This window comes from Monodelphis domestica, chromosome 3 (genome assembly GCF_027887165.1).
Source record: "Monodelphis domestica isolate mMonDom1 chromosome 3, mMonDom1.pri, whole genome shotgun sequence".
Classification (NCBI taxonomy): domain Eukaryota; kingdom Metazoa; phylum Chordata; class Mammalia; order Didelphimorphia; family Didelphidae; genus Monodelphis; species Monodelphis domestica.
The window spans coordinates 336,391,787-336,406,660 of NC_077229.1; the positions used below are offsets into that span (position 1 = coordinate 336,391,787).

The following is a 14,874-nucleotide window of genomic DNA, read 5'->3' on the forward strand; positions in this document are numbered from 1 at the left end:
GCCGGGGCGGGGCTGAGGACCGGACAGTCAAGGAAGTGCCCGCGAGTGTGTGTCACTCCTAGTCCTGACACTTTGTTGATTTCTAGGAGCTCTGACTGCTTCACCTGGCCGGGAGAGGACTTCTCTTACTCACCTGTTCTCCAAGTGTGGCCCCGGGCAGGGGCTGCCTCCCTTCCTCCTCTCCTCGCTTCCCCGGGGCTTTGGGGTCCCCAGGAACGGCACCATGAGCAAGTTGGGCAAGTTATTCAAAGGGGGAAACTCCTCCAAAAGCAAGGCCGCTCCCAGCGCTCAGGAGGCCCTGGCCCGGCTCCGGGAGACAGAGGAGATGCTGGGTAAGAAGCAAGAGTACTTGGAAACCAGGATCCAGAGGGAGCTCGCCCTGGCCAAGAAGCACGGGACGCACAATAAGCGAGGTAGGGTTCAAGTCCCCATCCATCCCTCCCGGAGCAGGCACCTGTCCCCATTCCTGACCTTTACCTTTACCTCTGGGACTGCACGTAACAAACCCTACTTCCATTAAATCCTCTCTCGAAGTTACTTCTGACTTTCAGAAAAGTAAAAACAATTTTCTGCCAAAGAAGGAGCTGAATGTATGTACCCTACGCTTGTATGTGTGTTGTACCATGGATGGAACTGTATACAAGTATGGAATCCATGTTATATATATATTTTAATGAGGCCAATATGAGTCTCATCCTTCCGCCTTCAGCTTTGAGCCCTTTAATTGACTTTTCTGTAGTTACGATCATATCAAAAAGAGGTGGGTTTCGGGTACCTGTACCTACCAGGCTTTTATATAAAATTTGTGGGGAATTCCAAATCAATAATGTCCTCCTATACCTATCACATTTGGGTTCTTTGTGCTCTTCAAACCTCCATCAGACTGTTTTACTTCTCACCCGGTATCCCCAGTACCCAAAAATCTCTGGCACAAAATGAGTGTTTAATAAATGCTTACTTTGAGTAGAAAAAATAGACCAGTTGCACCACAGACCATTGCAAGAACTAAGTAAAAAGGCTCATGGAGAGCAAAGGGCTTTTCCTTTTCTCAGCAGTGGTATGCTTCTTCTCAAAGATGTTTTCTGTTCTTCCTGAACATTTTTTAAAATGCAAAATTTTATGAGACTCTTTGACTCATAATTATGCTATGGCTTTACAAAAATGCATTTTCTTTTTTTAATATAATTTTGTAACCAACCTGTAGTAAAGCACATAAACTAAACTGTTATAGAGGGTAGGATTAGTGGCTTTTATAACTATGTAAATACTGGTTTTAAAACTTTAATTTTTAGTTCTTCTAAAGATGTGGCAAACTAGCACAGAAGAAATATACTAACATAACTTTATATATGAAAACAGCAATAGCTACTGGATTCCTGTTCTTTGGCACAGGTCTGGCTAGAAACAGAGCCAGTGATACATAATTCTGTTCTCATCCTCAAACTATTAATGTTTGTATCCCCATGCTTGCAACCCTTAGTCATATACAAATTTTGTTTTTTAGGGAGGATAAGAACAGGTTATTTCCTTTTTTATTTTGCTTTTTAATCCTTACCTTCTGTTTTAGAATCAATACTATGCATTGGTTCCAAGGCAGAAGAGCAGTAAGGAAGTGGTTATTTCCCAAAGAACCAGACCTACAAACATTTGTACCTTCACAATGGAATTTGCTAAACACACCAGAAACTTATGTGTAACCATTACCCAGGCCTGTATAGCAATAAGAGCTAGAATGTGCACTGAGGTCAAACTTCATTTTTCCCTAATAGTTTATATGCTGCTTTTACTCTCTCAAGCTGTCACAATATTATGGCACATAGATACACATTGTAATGTTGGCTTCTATTTTATTTTTGTGTATGAAAATATTTATTGAAAATCATTAAAACAGTAAATTCAAAAAGGAAGAGTTCTATCTCAGCTTACTGAAGAAAAAAAAATACATCAGCATTAACTGATGATGACTACCTGAAAGGTTATTGCTTTACTCTGCATTCTCTTGGTGCTTACATGCTGTTTGTATATAATAATACAGTGATATCAATAATTATATGAAAATTTTTTATTGTTTTTGATTGATCAGTCATGTCTAACTTTTTGTGACCATATTTGGGATTTTCTTGACAAATATACTGGAATAGTTTGCCATTTCCTTCTCCAACTCATTTTATAGATGAGGAATTGAGGCAAACAGGGACTTGTTCAGAGTCACACAGCTAGCAAGTGTCTGAAGCTAGATTTGAACTTAAGAAGAGGAGTTTTCCTTATTCCAGACCAGGTGCTCTTATCTACTCTGCCACTCAGCTACCCACATATGATAAATAATAGCTATATTAACATATACGTTGCTTTTATGTGTTCCTAAAATTCCTAACCCTCTTCTATCCTTGACTCATACCTACATTTGTGTGTCCCTTTACAGATCTTTGACCATCTTAATTATTGACAAATTCTTTTTTTGAAAAGCCAAGGCATCTTTCTTGTATTATATAAAAGACCTTTAAAAGCAAAGACTTTTGAAACTACTTCTAGTTCTTACTGCATCATAGGTGCTCTTCTCTTTTCCAAATTCTCCAAGTTCTTTCAATAGTCTTCATATAATATGAATTTCAGAACTGTCACCATTATGGCCATTATTCCCTGGACATGTTCTCTTTTAAATTGTGATTCTCAGAACTAAGTAGAATATTTCACATGTGAGCAGAAAAAACGTAAAATATGATAATATAGGTGAATATATTCACATATTCTAAAATTTCTGATTTTTATCTGATATTTACCAACATTTTCTTTTGCTTCTTCAACTGGTAAATTGTAGGCTTACTCAATAAAGACAAAAATTAGAGAAAATTTGTTCTAGTCTTCACCAGTTTTCATAGGATCATAGATCTTGAGCTGGAAGATACCTCAGAGCCCATCTCCTAATTCATCTCCATTTTCTGGATGAAAAAACAGGGTCAAGGAGATTGCATGATTTGAGTAAGGTCACACAGAGAATAAGTATTGGAGGTAGGACTTGAACCCAAGGCCCCCCTAATTCTAGAGACAACATTCATTTCATTGTACCTTACTGCCTCCCATGCCTGATATCCACTTTTTTTTAAAAAACCTTTACCTTCTGTCTTGGAGTCAATACTAAGTATTGGTTCCAAGGCAGAAGAGTAGTAAGGGCTGGGCAATGGGGGTTAAGTGACTTGTCTAGGGTCACACAATTGGGAAGTGTCTGAGGCCAGATTTGAACCTAGGGCCTCCCATCTCTAGGCTTGGCTCTCAATCCACTGAGCTAACCAGCTTCTCCCTACCTACTTCTAACAAAGCATCTGCAAAGGATTTTCATAACAAAACTTTGGGGGAGCTTTAACTGCATGTGTCACTATGACTAGTAAGGGACTGACTTTGGAAGACATTACTAGAATGAGATGAAGAGGAAAGAAATGGAGCATTGGAAATAGCTAAAATGTATTCTTCATTCCTTCCCTTTATTCCAGAAGCTGAAACCTGAGGATGCACTTGAGTTCGGTGTCTTTAGAATAAAGAAAGGCCAAAACATAGAATTGATTGTTCATCATGACTAATGATTTTGTCAATAATAAATGCACACATATACAGCAATAGTTGTGGTCATCAGTGTCTTTAAAAGGGCAATTACATGTAATTTTCATTAAACAGTCAGCTGCCCAGTGCTATGCTATGCCCTATTATATTCAGAATATTGCCCTATGTGAAAAAGAATAAGTTAGAAGGAGATTTATTAACCTTTTCAAGAATTGCAAGTGGTCAGAGATTTTCTTTGTGTTGTTTCCTGAGATAATGCTGCAGAAAGACTTTCTTGTCTTTCATCTAATACAGCTGTTCTGTGCCAGTGGCAAACTTTTGGTTTTAAATAATATTATTCTTCTTCTGAACGTTGTCATTTAGAAGCAGAACTATGCTAATGACAGCAGCAAATGCTAAGTTATCTGTTGTACAGTGGGTATGGACATTCCCCCTTATAAGTCATAGCTTTGAGTACTTAGACATAGACTTGGAAAGGTAGATTCTTTGAAGTCACACAGCAATGCTCAACGTCCCATACGGTAATTCCCTTGATCACACAATACTTCTTAAACACTTCTAGTAACAGGAAACATTCCCTTATTGGGCATCTCTGTCAGCCAGTTCTTTATGATGAACAACTAAAATCTCTCTAGCATCCACCCATTATTGGATCTAGTTTTGCTCTCTGGGACTGAGCAGAATAATTCCTTTAGACATAACAGCTTTTCAAGTATTTATTCCTAAAACTATAGAGCTGGAGCTAGAAGGACTCTCGGAGGTTATTCAACCCTCTCATTTTATAGATGAGAAAACTAAAACCCACTGATATTAAATGACTTGTCCATTGGCATCCAGGTACCAAGTCAGTCAGCCAAAAAGCATTTATTAAATGGTAACTAAGTTTCAGGCACTTTGGTGGATACTGGGAAGATAAAGAAAGGCAAAAAAAGGCAAGTAAATTTGACAAGGGGAATTTGTATCCAGTCCCCTTAATTCCAGAGTGAATGACATTTTGTGGCAATAATAATATTTGAAAGCAGGCAACTAGATGATACAGCGTATAGAGCATGGAATTTGGAGTCAGGAAGATCTGAGTTCAAATATGATCTTGGGTACTTACTAGCTATGTGACCCTGGGCAAGTTACTTAACCTTTGTTTGCTTCAGATCTGTAAAATGGAGATAATAATACCTACTTCCCAGGATTATTGTGAGGATCAAGTGAAATAATGGTCCTAAAGCACTTGGCACAGTGCCTGGATATATCTCTTAGTCATTGTTATTAATAATATAATAACTATGTATTTATCACATTTGTGAGATAGGCACTATAAGTATGATATTCCCCATATTTTTTATTATTATTATTATTTAAACCCTTACCTTCTGTCTTAGAATCAATATTGGGAATTGGTTCTAAGGTAGAAGACTGGTAAAGGCTAGGCAATGGGAGTTAAGTGACTTATCCAGGGTCACACAAGCTAGGAAGTATCTGAGGTCATATTTGAACCCAGGACCTCCCATCTCTGGGTCTGACTCTCAATCCACTGGGCCATCCAGCTGCCCCCTATTTCCCATTTTAAAGATGAATTTGAACTCAGTTTATTTTGATTCTAAATCTAGTATACTTTCTACTACATGATGAGTAGTTTCTTATGATCTGCCTAAATATTCTTTTCCAAATACTCCTTTTCCTAAAAAAAGCTTTTTCAGCAGATCCCCATAGTAATGAGCCCCATACTTTCTCTATCCTGGCCATTTTTGGGGTCATTTTATTATTATTCCTCTTCATATGGATATAGAGTTTATGAATCCTAGAACTAATTTTAGTTTTTGGCAGCTAAGTGATAACAATCATCCATGAAAATCTTTCTATAATACATCATCAGGTCAAGAGAAAGCTATAGGTTCTTGAAAGCTTTCTCAGCAGAACACATACTTTGGCAAATTCTTCCAAAATTGTAAGGTTTTGAAAACAGGTCTATTAATATGTTAGAGCCAATTTAGGTAAGTAACGAGAGGGTTGTCACTGGAAGCTAATGATGACACAAGTTGATGATTATTTTTGTCTATGACAACTCAAAATTGACAGAAAAACTTTAAATTGTCCTCAGTTCTATGTAGCTTTCTTCTTTCTCCATAGTGAAACTGATGTGATGTTAGAAAAGGGGGAAAATATTGCTAAGACCAAATAGTTCTTAGGTCATCTATGAACATTAATTTAACTCTTGACAATTTTAATATGTGGTCTTTATGCAATGACCAATGCATTGCTTCACAGGTAGAGGAATCATATAATATCTTTATTGACTTTTTCACTGTAAATGGGAGAGTAGCACATAAAAAGTTTGCTTGTTTTCATCATATGTACAAAGGCAACAAGAAAAACATTCACACAATGTTAGAGCAGAAAGGAATCTTTTGTTATTATTTTTCAACACTTGTCTTTCATCTTAGAATCAGTACTCTATAAGGTTCCAAGGCAGAAGAGCTGTAAGGGTTAGGCCATGGGTATTAAATGACTTGCTCAGGGTCACAGAGCTAGGACATTTCAGAGGCTGGATTTGAAGCCAGGACCTCCTGTCTCTGGCTCTGGGTATTAATGCACTGATTTACTGTCCTTCAGAAAGGAACCTTTTAAAAAACGATAAGAAACCTATGCAAAATAGTTGCTACAACAAGGAGGCCTGACAGAATGCAGAAAGTACCTCAGCAAATGTTTAATTTCACTTATTCATTCCTTCCATAAACATTTTTAAGGGATTTGTTTTGTAGAGGATCCTGTAAAAAGCACTGTAGAAGATACAAAATTTAGATAAAATGAAATCTTTGCCATCTTTGCCGAACAGAGTAGTGGTGATGTTAATACAGAGGGATACATAGAATAGTGAGTAAATTCATTAGAGAGTTCTCAAACCAAATGTTATATAAAATCGGAGGGGGAAGGTTGTTTAAACTGTAGGAATCATGAAGAATTAGCATTCGAATTGGGTTTTAAGGGATGGATAGGAATTCAGCAAAATAAACAGGGAAGATTAGTGTTTCAAGAAGAGAAAAGAAAGAACAAAGGCCCAGAAGTGGGGAAACACATTGAATTTAGGAGGCTGTAAAGTAATCCATTGTGGTTGACGAAAAGAGAATGTGGAGGAGATAATATGAAGTTAAACTGCAATGTTAGACTATTAGTCAGATGTTAGGCAAAGGAATTTTATCTTTAGGCAATAGATTGATAGATGGGGGCACCAACAGTTTAGAGTATAAGCCATTTCTAAAAAATTAGATTTTTAATGATTGAAGAATAAAATTAATATTTCTTCACAAAAAAGGAGAGTAGTTGAGAAAATCAGCCTATAGAAAACTTCACCCAGGATCTAGAAAAATTAAGTCATAACAAGAATATTCACAAATGAAACACAAATATAGACTGCAATTTGCAAAATTCAAAAGATCTGCTAGCATTTTTAAGTTGATCTATTTGTGTGGGTAACTGTTGTGGAACTACCATTTTGGTATTCCTATCTCAATGTCTGATGTGCTGTGTTAGGATGTCACAAAAGTCTTAGTCCTATTTAAAATTATTAACACTTAATAATAACCTGAATAAACATTTATAGAAAAAATTGTTCAAATACAGATCTTTGACTAGTCAGAGAAAAGGACACATTAAATACCAGTTTAGAAAAAAAGAATAAAGATGAAAATATACTGTATTTGTTTATATAAGCTGTCAACTCAGAAAAATGGAAGATAGATATTTTAAAGATGGGAACTGAATCATTACCATTTCTTAGAGATATCAGACCTCTGCAAAATAGTTGCTACAGGAGGATACAAGGAGATAACTCTTTTAAGGATATTAAAGAAATCTCAAAGGATGATAAAAAAGGGGGGGGGGTTATGTTTTTACCCCTTTGCAACTCTGACAATTTAAAAGAGATAGCAATTATTCCATGATTTTGTTGGTGTGGGCATTTCCTCAATCAATATAATTGCCAAACTATCAGGTCACTATTGGAAAAGGAAATGAAGTTAGTTTGGTTTAATTTGTTCCTACTAAGTTGATTTTGGCTCTTAGTGATCACTTCTTTTTAAAGTGTTCATAAAATTGAGCATTCTGTAATATTCTGGAGTTTCCTCCTTCTTTTCCCTCTTTTAAGTGTTATTTTTCAGGCCAGTGTGATAGTCTGTTTTTAGAAGCAGAATTTCTGTGGTTTCCTTCTCAGTATTCTTTCTAATTTTGAATAGTGGTAAAATGTTCCTTCACAGATTTGGGTTAGTGCTATACATTTTAAAGGAATCAGGGTTACTGCTATAGAAGTACAATGGCACAATGGATAGAGTGGTGGGTCTGGAGTCAGGAAGACTTGAGAACAAATCCGGTTGCAGATACTTAATAGCTGTGTGATCCTGGGCAAGTCACTTAACCTTTGTTTGCCTCAGTTAACTCTTTTGTAAAATGGGGATAAGAATAGCAATTACCTCAGAGGCTATTGCAAGGCTCAAATAAGATAATAAAAAATGGTAAGCATTATAAATGTTAACTATCATCATCATCATCGTTGTTATTTAGTATGTATGCAGTAGTAAGCAATAAATTGTCTTTCCTCAGACTTTTCTATACATCTTCATAGTTGTGGCAAGTTTATGTTATTTTTTTTCTATTTAGTAGCTATATATAAGTATAAATTTCATTTCAGAGGAGCTAGACCGCTTATGTGCTTTGCATTTCAAATGAAATGACCTTTCTGCAGATAAGAGAGCATTATAAATATGTCCCAAATGGCATACATACTTATTTGGAGATCTATATTTCTTTCCTCATCCCCCATTAGAATGTAAACTCCTTGGAGGTACAGAATGTTCCTTGTACATTCAGTACTTAGCTAATTTGCTAGCATTTAATAAATGCTTGTTAATTGATTGACTGATTTAATATTGCTGGTGCTTTTCCAAATATTTTATGATTGTTTAATTATTATAATTATTATTATTTTAAAAATCTTTCCCTTCTGTCTTAATTTCAATTTTAAAACAGAGGAATGGCAAAGGCCAAGCAGTGACTTGTCCAGGGTCACATGGCTAGGAAGTACCTTATGCCATTTGAAGCCAAGTCCTCCAAACTCTAGACCTATCACTCTATCCACTGTACTACCTAGCTGCCCCTTATGTTTAATTATTTTTATTTTAATTATTTTAATTTATAATTAAAATAAAATAATTTATTTTAATTTTATAATTTATAATTTTAATTTAATTTATAATTAAAATAAAATAATTTATTTTAATTGTATAAAATAAAATAATTTATTTTAATTATTTTTAAAGGACCAACTTGTACTTTTACAGATCATTTGCAAGATGTATAGTAACAACAAGGTAAAGAAAAGCATTTGACTAGCCATGAAAAGACTAGCAAGGGAGCAAAGAGAGTTGTGCTTTCTTAGTTTTCACACTTCTCTGGTGGGGGAGGGGGGCACAAACTACATTCTGAATTATGTCTCATTCGTATCTGTGCTTTGCTATTTCAAGGATACTTGTTTTCATTAATGTGGGTATGTCCTCTATTGATATAAATCACAACCCTCTCTGTGTCTATAATCTCCATCAGTTTCTGTGACTGAAAAAATTAATCACCCTATGGCCAGCCTTCTCATGATCACTATCTATATTTGCGCCTATGACATGCATGAGCCTGAGCGTGACTAACGGCAGCAGGAGGATGAAATGATCATGGATAATTGGAGTAAACAGACGAGTCTACAAAGACCCTCAATCATAGAGGGTTTCAGACATCTGCCTCAGCAAATCTTTTTAGCAAATAGCAGTGATTTAAATTTTATCTGCCTTTCCCAACCTGCTTCTGTTGGAGGTGTTAACAAGCAGTGAAATGACTTAAAAGCAGAGCTATAACTAGGAATTTCAGTGCCTAGGGCAAACTCAATTGAATGGATTATCTAGTTCCCCATGCACTTATATGTGTACGTGTCTCTCCCAGTCAGCTTCTTGGAGCAAAGGTTTATTTGTTTTTGTCTTTATATCCCTTTATATCCCTAGTGCTTATCACAATGCCTGCCACATGATAGATGCTTTAAATGATTGTTGATTAATTGATTGATTAAATGTAGTCTGCTTTGGTCAGATGTAATAATGCTGAACCAGAGGGAAGCCTGTCCCCTTGAAAGTCTATCCTTTAACCCATGGCAAAATTTATAGCTGACTACCAATGGACTCCCTCACCCCTAAAAACCTTGGAAGAGGCTGAGGTGAGGGAGCTAGCAAAGAGGATGTGACAATGGCATGTGGCAAGGCAGGCCTAGAAGAGGTAGTGAGATCCTGGGAATGCCAGTTCAGGCCTGGGGTAAGGTCGGTAGGGATGGTCATCTCCACGTAGGTTGTGGACAGTAGAGGGATGCAGGGTACATTAAAATGTTTTTAAAGGCCCACTTGGAACTTTGAAAACAAGATAAGCTGAGTCTTCATAGTAACTCAAGTCTTGCTGAACTATACATTTTCCAAAGATGGGAAGTAGGCATATTAATATCCTGAGGCAAAGACCTTACCTTAATTATTACTCTGCCTAAAGTAAGCAAAAGAAGAGGGGAGGCAAAACAAAGTTGATTTATGCATAAAATATTTATTAACTGAAGTTCTCTTGAATAAAGGTAAGCTCCATCTAAGAGAATAGTCGTCATCTCAAATGAGAGGTGAAAATATTACATACAAGTTTTAGAATCTCAGCTTATATTTAATATATAACAATATATCCACCTTTACAGTAGTGTTTCCCAAATGAATTTGACCATAGAATTCTTTGGGTTTTGAAATATGTTGTTGATCTGGGGATAATGCAAGGGTGTAATACTCATGGAATAAAAGGAAGAAAAAGAAGGAAGGATGGAAAGAAAGGAAGGAAGGAGAAAAAACAAAAAAGGAAAGAAGGGAAGAAAGAAGGAGGGAAAGATGGAAGAAAGGAGGGAAGCAAGGAAAGAAAGAAGAAACAGTAGCAGCTTAGGAGAAGAATGGAGACCTCTGCTTTTAAAGTTAATGACTCCATGTAAAATATAAAATTCAACATCATCTTCCCATTTCAATTGAAGTAAGATTTATATTTCCAGTTAGGTTTTCAATATAAAATTGGAGCTGGGAAGTGATACAATTAAACATTGGCAGGTACTTTGGAAAATGCATAGTCCAGTAAAATTTGAATTACTATAAAAATTCAGCTAACCTTATTTTCAAATCTCCAAATGGACCTTGGAAGTCATCTTAATGTTTTCAGATGTGTACTTTGTCCTACCTAGTCTATGTGTGTGTTTCCTTTTTTAGTGTGACAGAGTTCTTCCACAGGCCTTTCTCAGAGGGCTGGGAAGTTTGCACTATTGTTTAACTCTCTCTGTACATTTAATACACGAACTGCTTCACTCAACATGCCTTTGAGTTCTGACAAAGGATATTAATTTAATACAATGCTTCCTTTTGTGTTAGCTATGACAAACAAGTTTTACTATACTTGGACAAGCCAAGTTTAAATTTTATTGGGAAGGGCCCAACTTTTATCATGTCATAAACATTTTTTAGCATGTATGCCATAAGGACCTTCCCTTTTTGTTTTTTAGTTCACATTCTGAAAGCCGGATCAAGTATAATTCTCCATTTCTTTTTAAATTGTTTGGAGGCAGGGACTCCATGTTGCCGAGGTGACGTGACCAAAATGCTTTTCATGATTGATTATAAAATCGCTCAATTATAGAGTTTTATGGGAACTTTAGAGATCATCTAGCATAATGGTATCAAATTCAAGTAGAAGTAGGACTACTAAACCCCCATAAGGATCCCTGAAAGTTTATATTGAGTTAGAAAAACAGATATTTATGTTTTCTGTGTTTTATTGTATTTTAATTTATTTTTTGTTAAATATTTCTCAATTACATTTTAGCCTGGTTTAGATTGTACAAGGGAATATTGTGGACTTCACATGGCATGTTTTACACCTCTGACCTGGTACCTCTCTCAATTTACAGGTGAAGAACTTGAGACTGAGAAGGGTTAAATGATTTGCCCAGGGTCATTCAGCAATTTTTTTCCCAGAATCAGCACCTAAACCCAAGTGTTCATGTTCTAATCTAAAGTCTTCCCCACTATACTACTCAATTTATAGTTTTATAATGATAATATGTGGAAAGAAAAGTATTTTAAATGTGAATGTTTGAAGATGAAGATGGTATGACTCATTAGTGGTATTGTTAGTTTATTTGCAGGAACACCAATGTGTTTCTTTGCTCCTCATGGAAGAAAAACAGATTCTTTTGTTAATTTCTTATACATCATGGCAGTCAGTCTATAAGCATTTATTAGGTACCTACTATATACCAATCATTGAGCTGAGCACTGGGAACACAGATGCAAGCAGAAGACAATCCCTGCCCTCCAGGAGCTCACAATCTAATGGGAGTGACAACAAGCAAACAAATAGACATGAAAATGTCACATACAGGATAATTCTGAAAGAATGAGAAGGTAGTAGGATTAAGAGAGATTAGGAAAGACTTCCTTTAGAAGGTGGGATTTTAGTTGGAACTTGAATGAAGCTTCAGCAGTCAGAAGGCAATAAGGAAGAACATTGTAAGCATGAGGGGCAGCCAGAAAAAGTGTCTGAAGCTGAGAGATGGAGTGTCTTGTTTGTGGAAGCAGCAAAAAGGCCAAAGCACTGATCTAAGAGTACGTTTGTATGTGGGTGTAAGTGTAAATGGGTGGAAGGTGTAAGAAGACTGGAAAGGGAAACGGGGGAGGACAAGTTATAAAGGGCTTTGAACACTAAACAGAGGATTTCGTGTTTAATCCTAAAGGTGATAAGACAGTCACTAGCGTTCACACTGACTTATTAATGGTCTGACTGTGTGAGGGAGCAAATGGATTAGCTTGTGGACCAGTGAAAAATTAGATAAACTATTGCTCAGTCTAAATGATGTCAAATGATTTTTAAAAAATAAAACTGAATTAATCTAGCTACTAATAATTCTTACTAGATCTTTGAAGAATTTACTCTCTGTCAACTGAGTACAAATAGTTTAGAAGGAAAATTCACTGTGTTTACACAATAACACCAAGATCATTAATCACCTTTTTTTGTGAATTTGAATGATGGAAGAAAGAAAGAAGAAAGAGGTGCTTTGAATATGATTTAACCATGTCTTCTCTTGTCTTCCAGTGGAACTGTAAATTCTTTGATGGCAAGGACCTTGAGCTAGTATTTATATAGCATTTTAAGGTTTACAAAGCACTTTACAAATATTATCTTTTTGCCTTAAAATAAACCTGGGAGGTAGTTGCTATTCCTCTCCTCATGTTGTTGTTGAATAAACTAAGGCAGATAGAACTTTATGTGGCTTGCCCAGGGACACACAGCTAATAGGTATCTGAGGCTGGATTTGAATTCAAGTCTTCTCCAGGTCCACTATGCCACTGGCTAATACTGGTACTTCTTTGTACTTTTAGTATAAGGCACCATGCTATGTTACTTCCACACAAGGGCTCATTACATACTTTTTGAGTCACTTTTGAACAAATGAAGAAAGCATTTTTAAAACTGAAGAGTGTCATGGAAATGTAGAATTTGCAAGGGATGTTACTATTAGGAATGCTACAACATTCAATATCACTGAGATAATATATGCAACTATGGGCAAATGTATTTTGCACAATTTATGAAATTAAAATAATGTTTCATTAGGAATTTAATTAAGATTAAAATAAACTTTAATACACTTAATAAAAATTAGTTAATTTTGAAAAATCCACACCTGTGGGTTTATCAGTGTGAAGAACTCCAAGTATGGAAACTCTCTGTATTGATGAGATGAAATTGACAAATCCTTTGAGTTATTATTTTAGAGAGTTGGATGAGGGCACTAAGAGATTGATTTTCCTATGATCACATAGTTAGTATTTCTCATAAATTGTAAATGCCAAAACTATAAGGATAATTTTTAATGTTTTGACTTAAAATCTAAATAAGTGGTCATCATGGGAAATTCCCAAATATGAAAATACCCAAGTCAGCTGAGGATTTATGGAGATTTTAATTAATAAAGAAAGAAGGAATTAAGGGAAGGAGAGAGAGAGAGAGAATTAATTTAAACTGCTCTGGCTCAGGCTGAGCCAAGCAGTAGTTAAAGGTCTAGGCCAAAGTGGCCTCCCTGAGCCTAAGGGAGAGCAAGTCAGTCTTATTACTCACCACAAGACCATCTCCAAGCAAGCTCCAGTCCTTCACTGAATCTCCTGAACTGAGTTCAGCTTTTCTTCCTCAAATTCAACTGATTTCCTTTTAAAGAGAATTTTCTCTTATGTCACCTCCCCTAAATTTTCATGTCTACCAATCACAGTAGATGCTTTTTTCCAGGACTGCCCATTCTTAGTTCTCATCTTTGGTTTTCACCTTCCCTGGTTAAATTATATCTTCTGAGTACTTCACACCTCTTTGTTAAGCTTGCCTTTTGTAAGTTACTTGACCTTTTTGTGATTAATTTAACCTTTACAGGTACTTAACACCTTTTTGTATTAGATCTAAAAACAGACCTAACTTAAGGTTCTAGCTTCACTATAAGGTATGAGTTAAGTACCTTCATTGTTCAAACAGGAGTTTACAACTTTATCTTCCCCTAAGGCACTGACTGATTAGGGTGGAGTAATTTTAAAAGTTCCCAATACATTCTTGATTCTTGTTAGACCAAGTATCTCCATTACAATAAGGGAATAGCTAGATCAAATCTTCTAGAGTCTGAGTAGTTTTTAAGATTCACAAAATAAGGCATTAATGCAATTTTGACTGATTTAAAGCCCTAGTTTCTATATGGACCCCTATATCCGCTATACCACATCCCCATTTAATTCATATAATGGGAAGATATAGAAGTATGAATCTGGGTAAGAAAAAAGGATGACAGGCATGATGCTGGGTAAGGACAAATGATGGCAGCTAGGCAGCTCAGTAGATAGAGCACTAGACCTGGAGTCTGGAGGACCTGGGTTCAAATGTGACTTCAAACACTTCTTAGTTGTGCGATCCTAGACAAGTTATTTATCCCATTTGTCTAGCCTTGCTCTTTGGTCTTAGAGTTGTTACCAGAATAGAAAGTAATGGTTAAAAAAAAAAAAAACAACCAGGGACAGCTAGGTGACTTTGCAGATTGAGAGCCAGACCTAGAGATGGAAGGTTCTGGATTCAAATGTGATTTCAGACACTTCCTAGCTGTATGACTCTGGGGAAGTTACTTAACCCCCATTGCTCTAGCCCTTATTGCTCTTCTGCCTTGGAACCAACACCCAATACTGATTCTAA

At 36.1% G+C, this 14,874-nt stretch overlaps 1 protein-coding gene across 1 annotated transcript in view; it reads left to right on the top strand.

Moving 5' to 3' along the window:
- CHMP4C (charged multivesicular body protein 4C) overlaps positions 1–14,874 on the top strand; it is a 42,328-nt gene continuing 27,454 nt past the window's right edge. Inside the window, exon 1 of the mRNA XM_001366963.4 lies at positions 1–413. Coding sequence (XP_001367000.2) covers positions 224–413 — 190 coding nt within the window. The 5' untranslated portion in view covers positions 1–223. The remainder of the gene's footprint in view (positions 414–14,874) is intronic.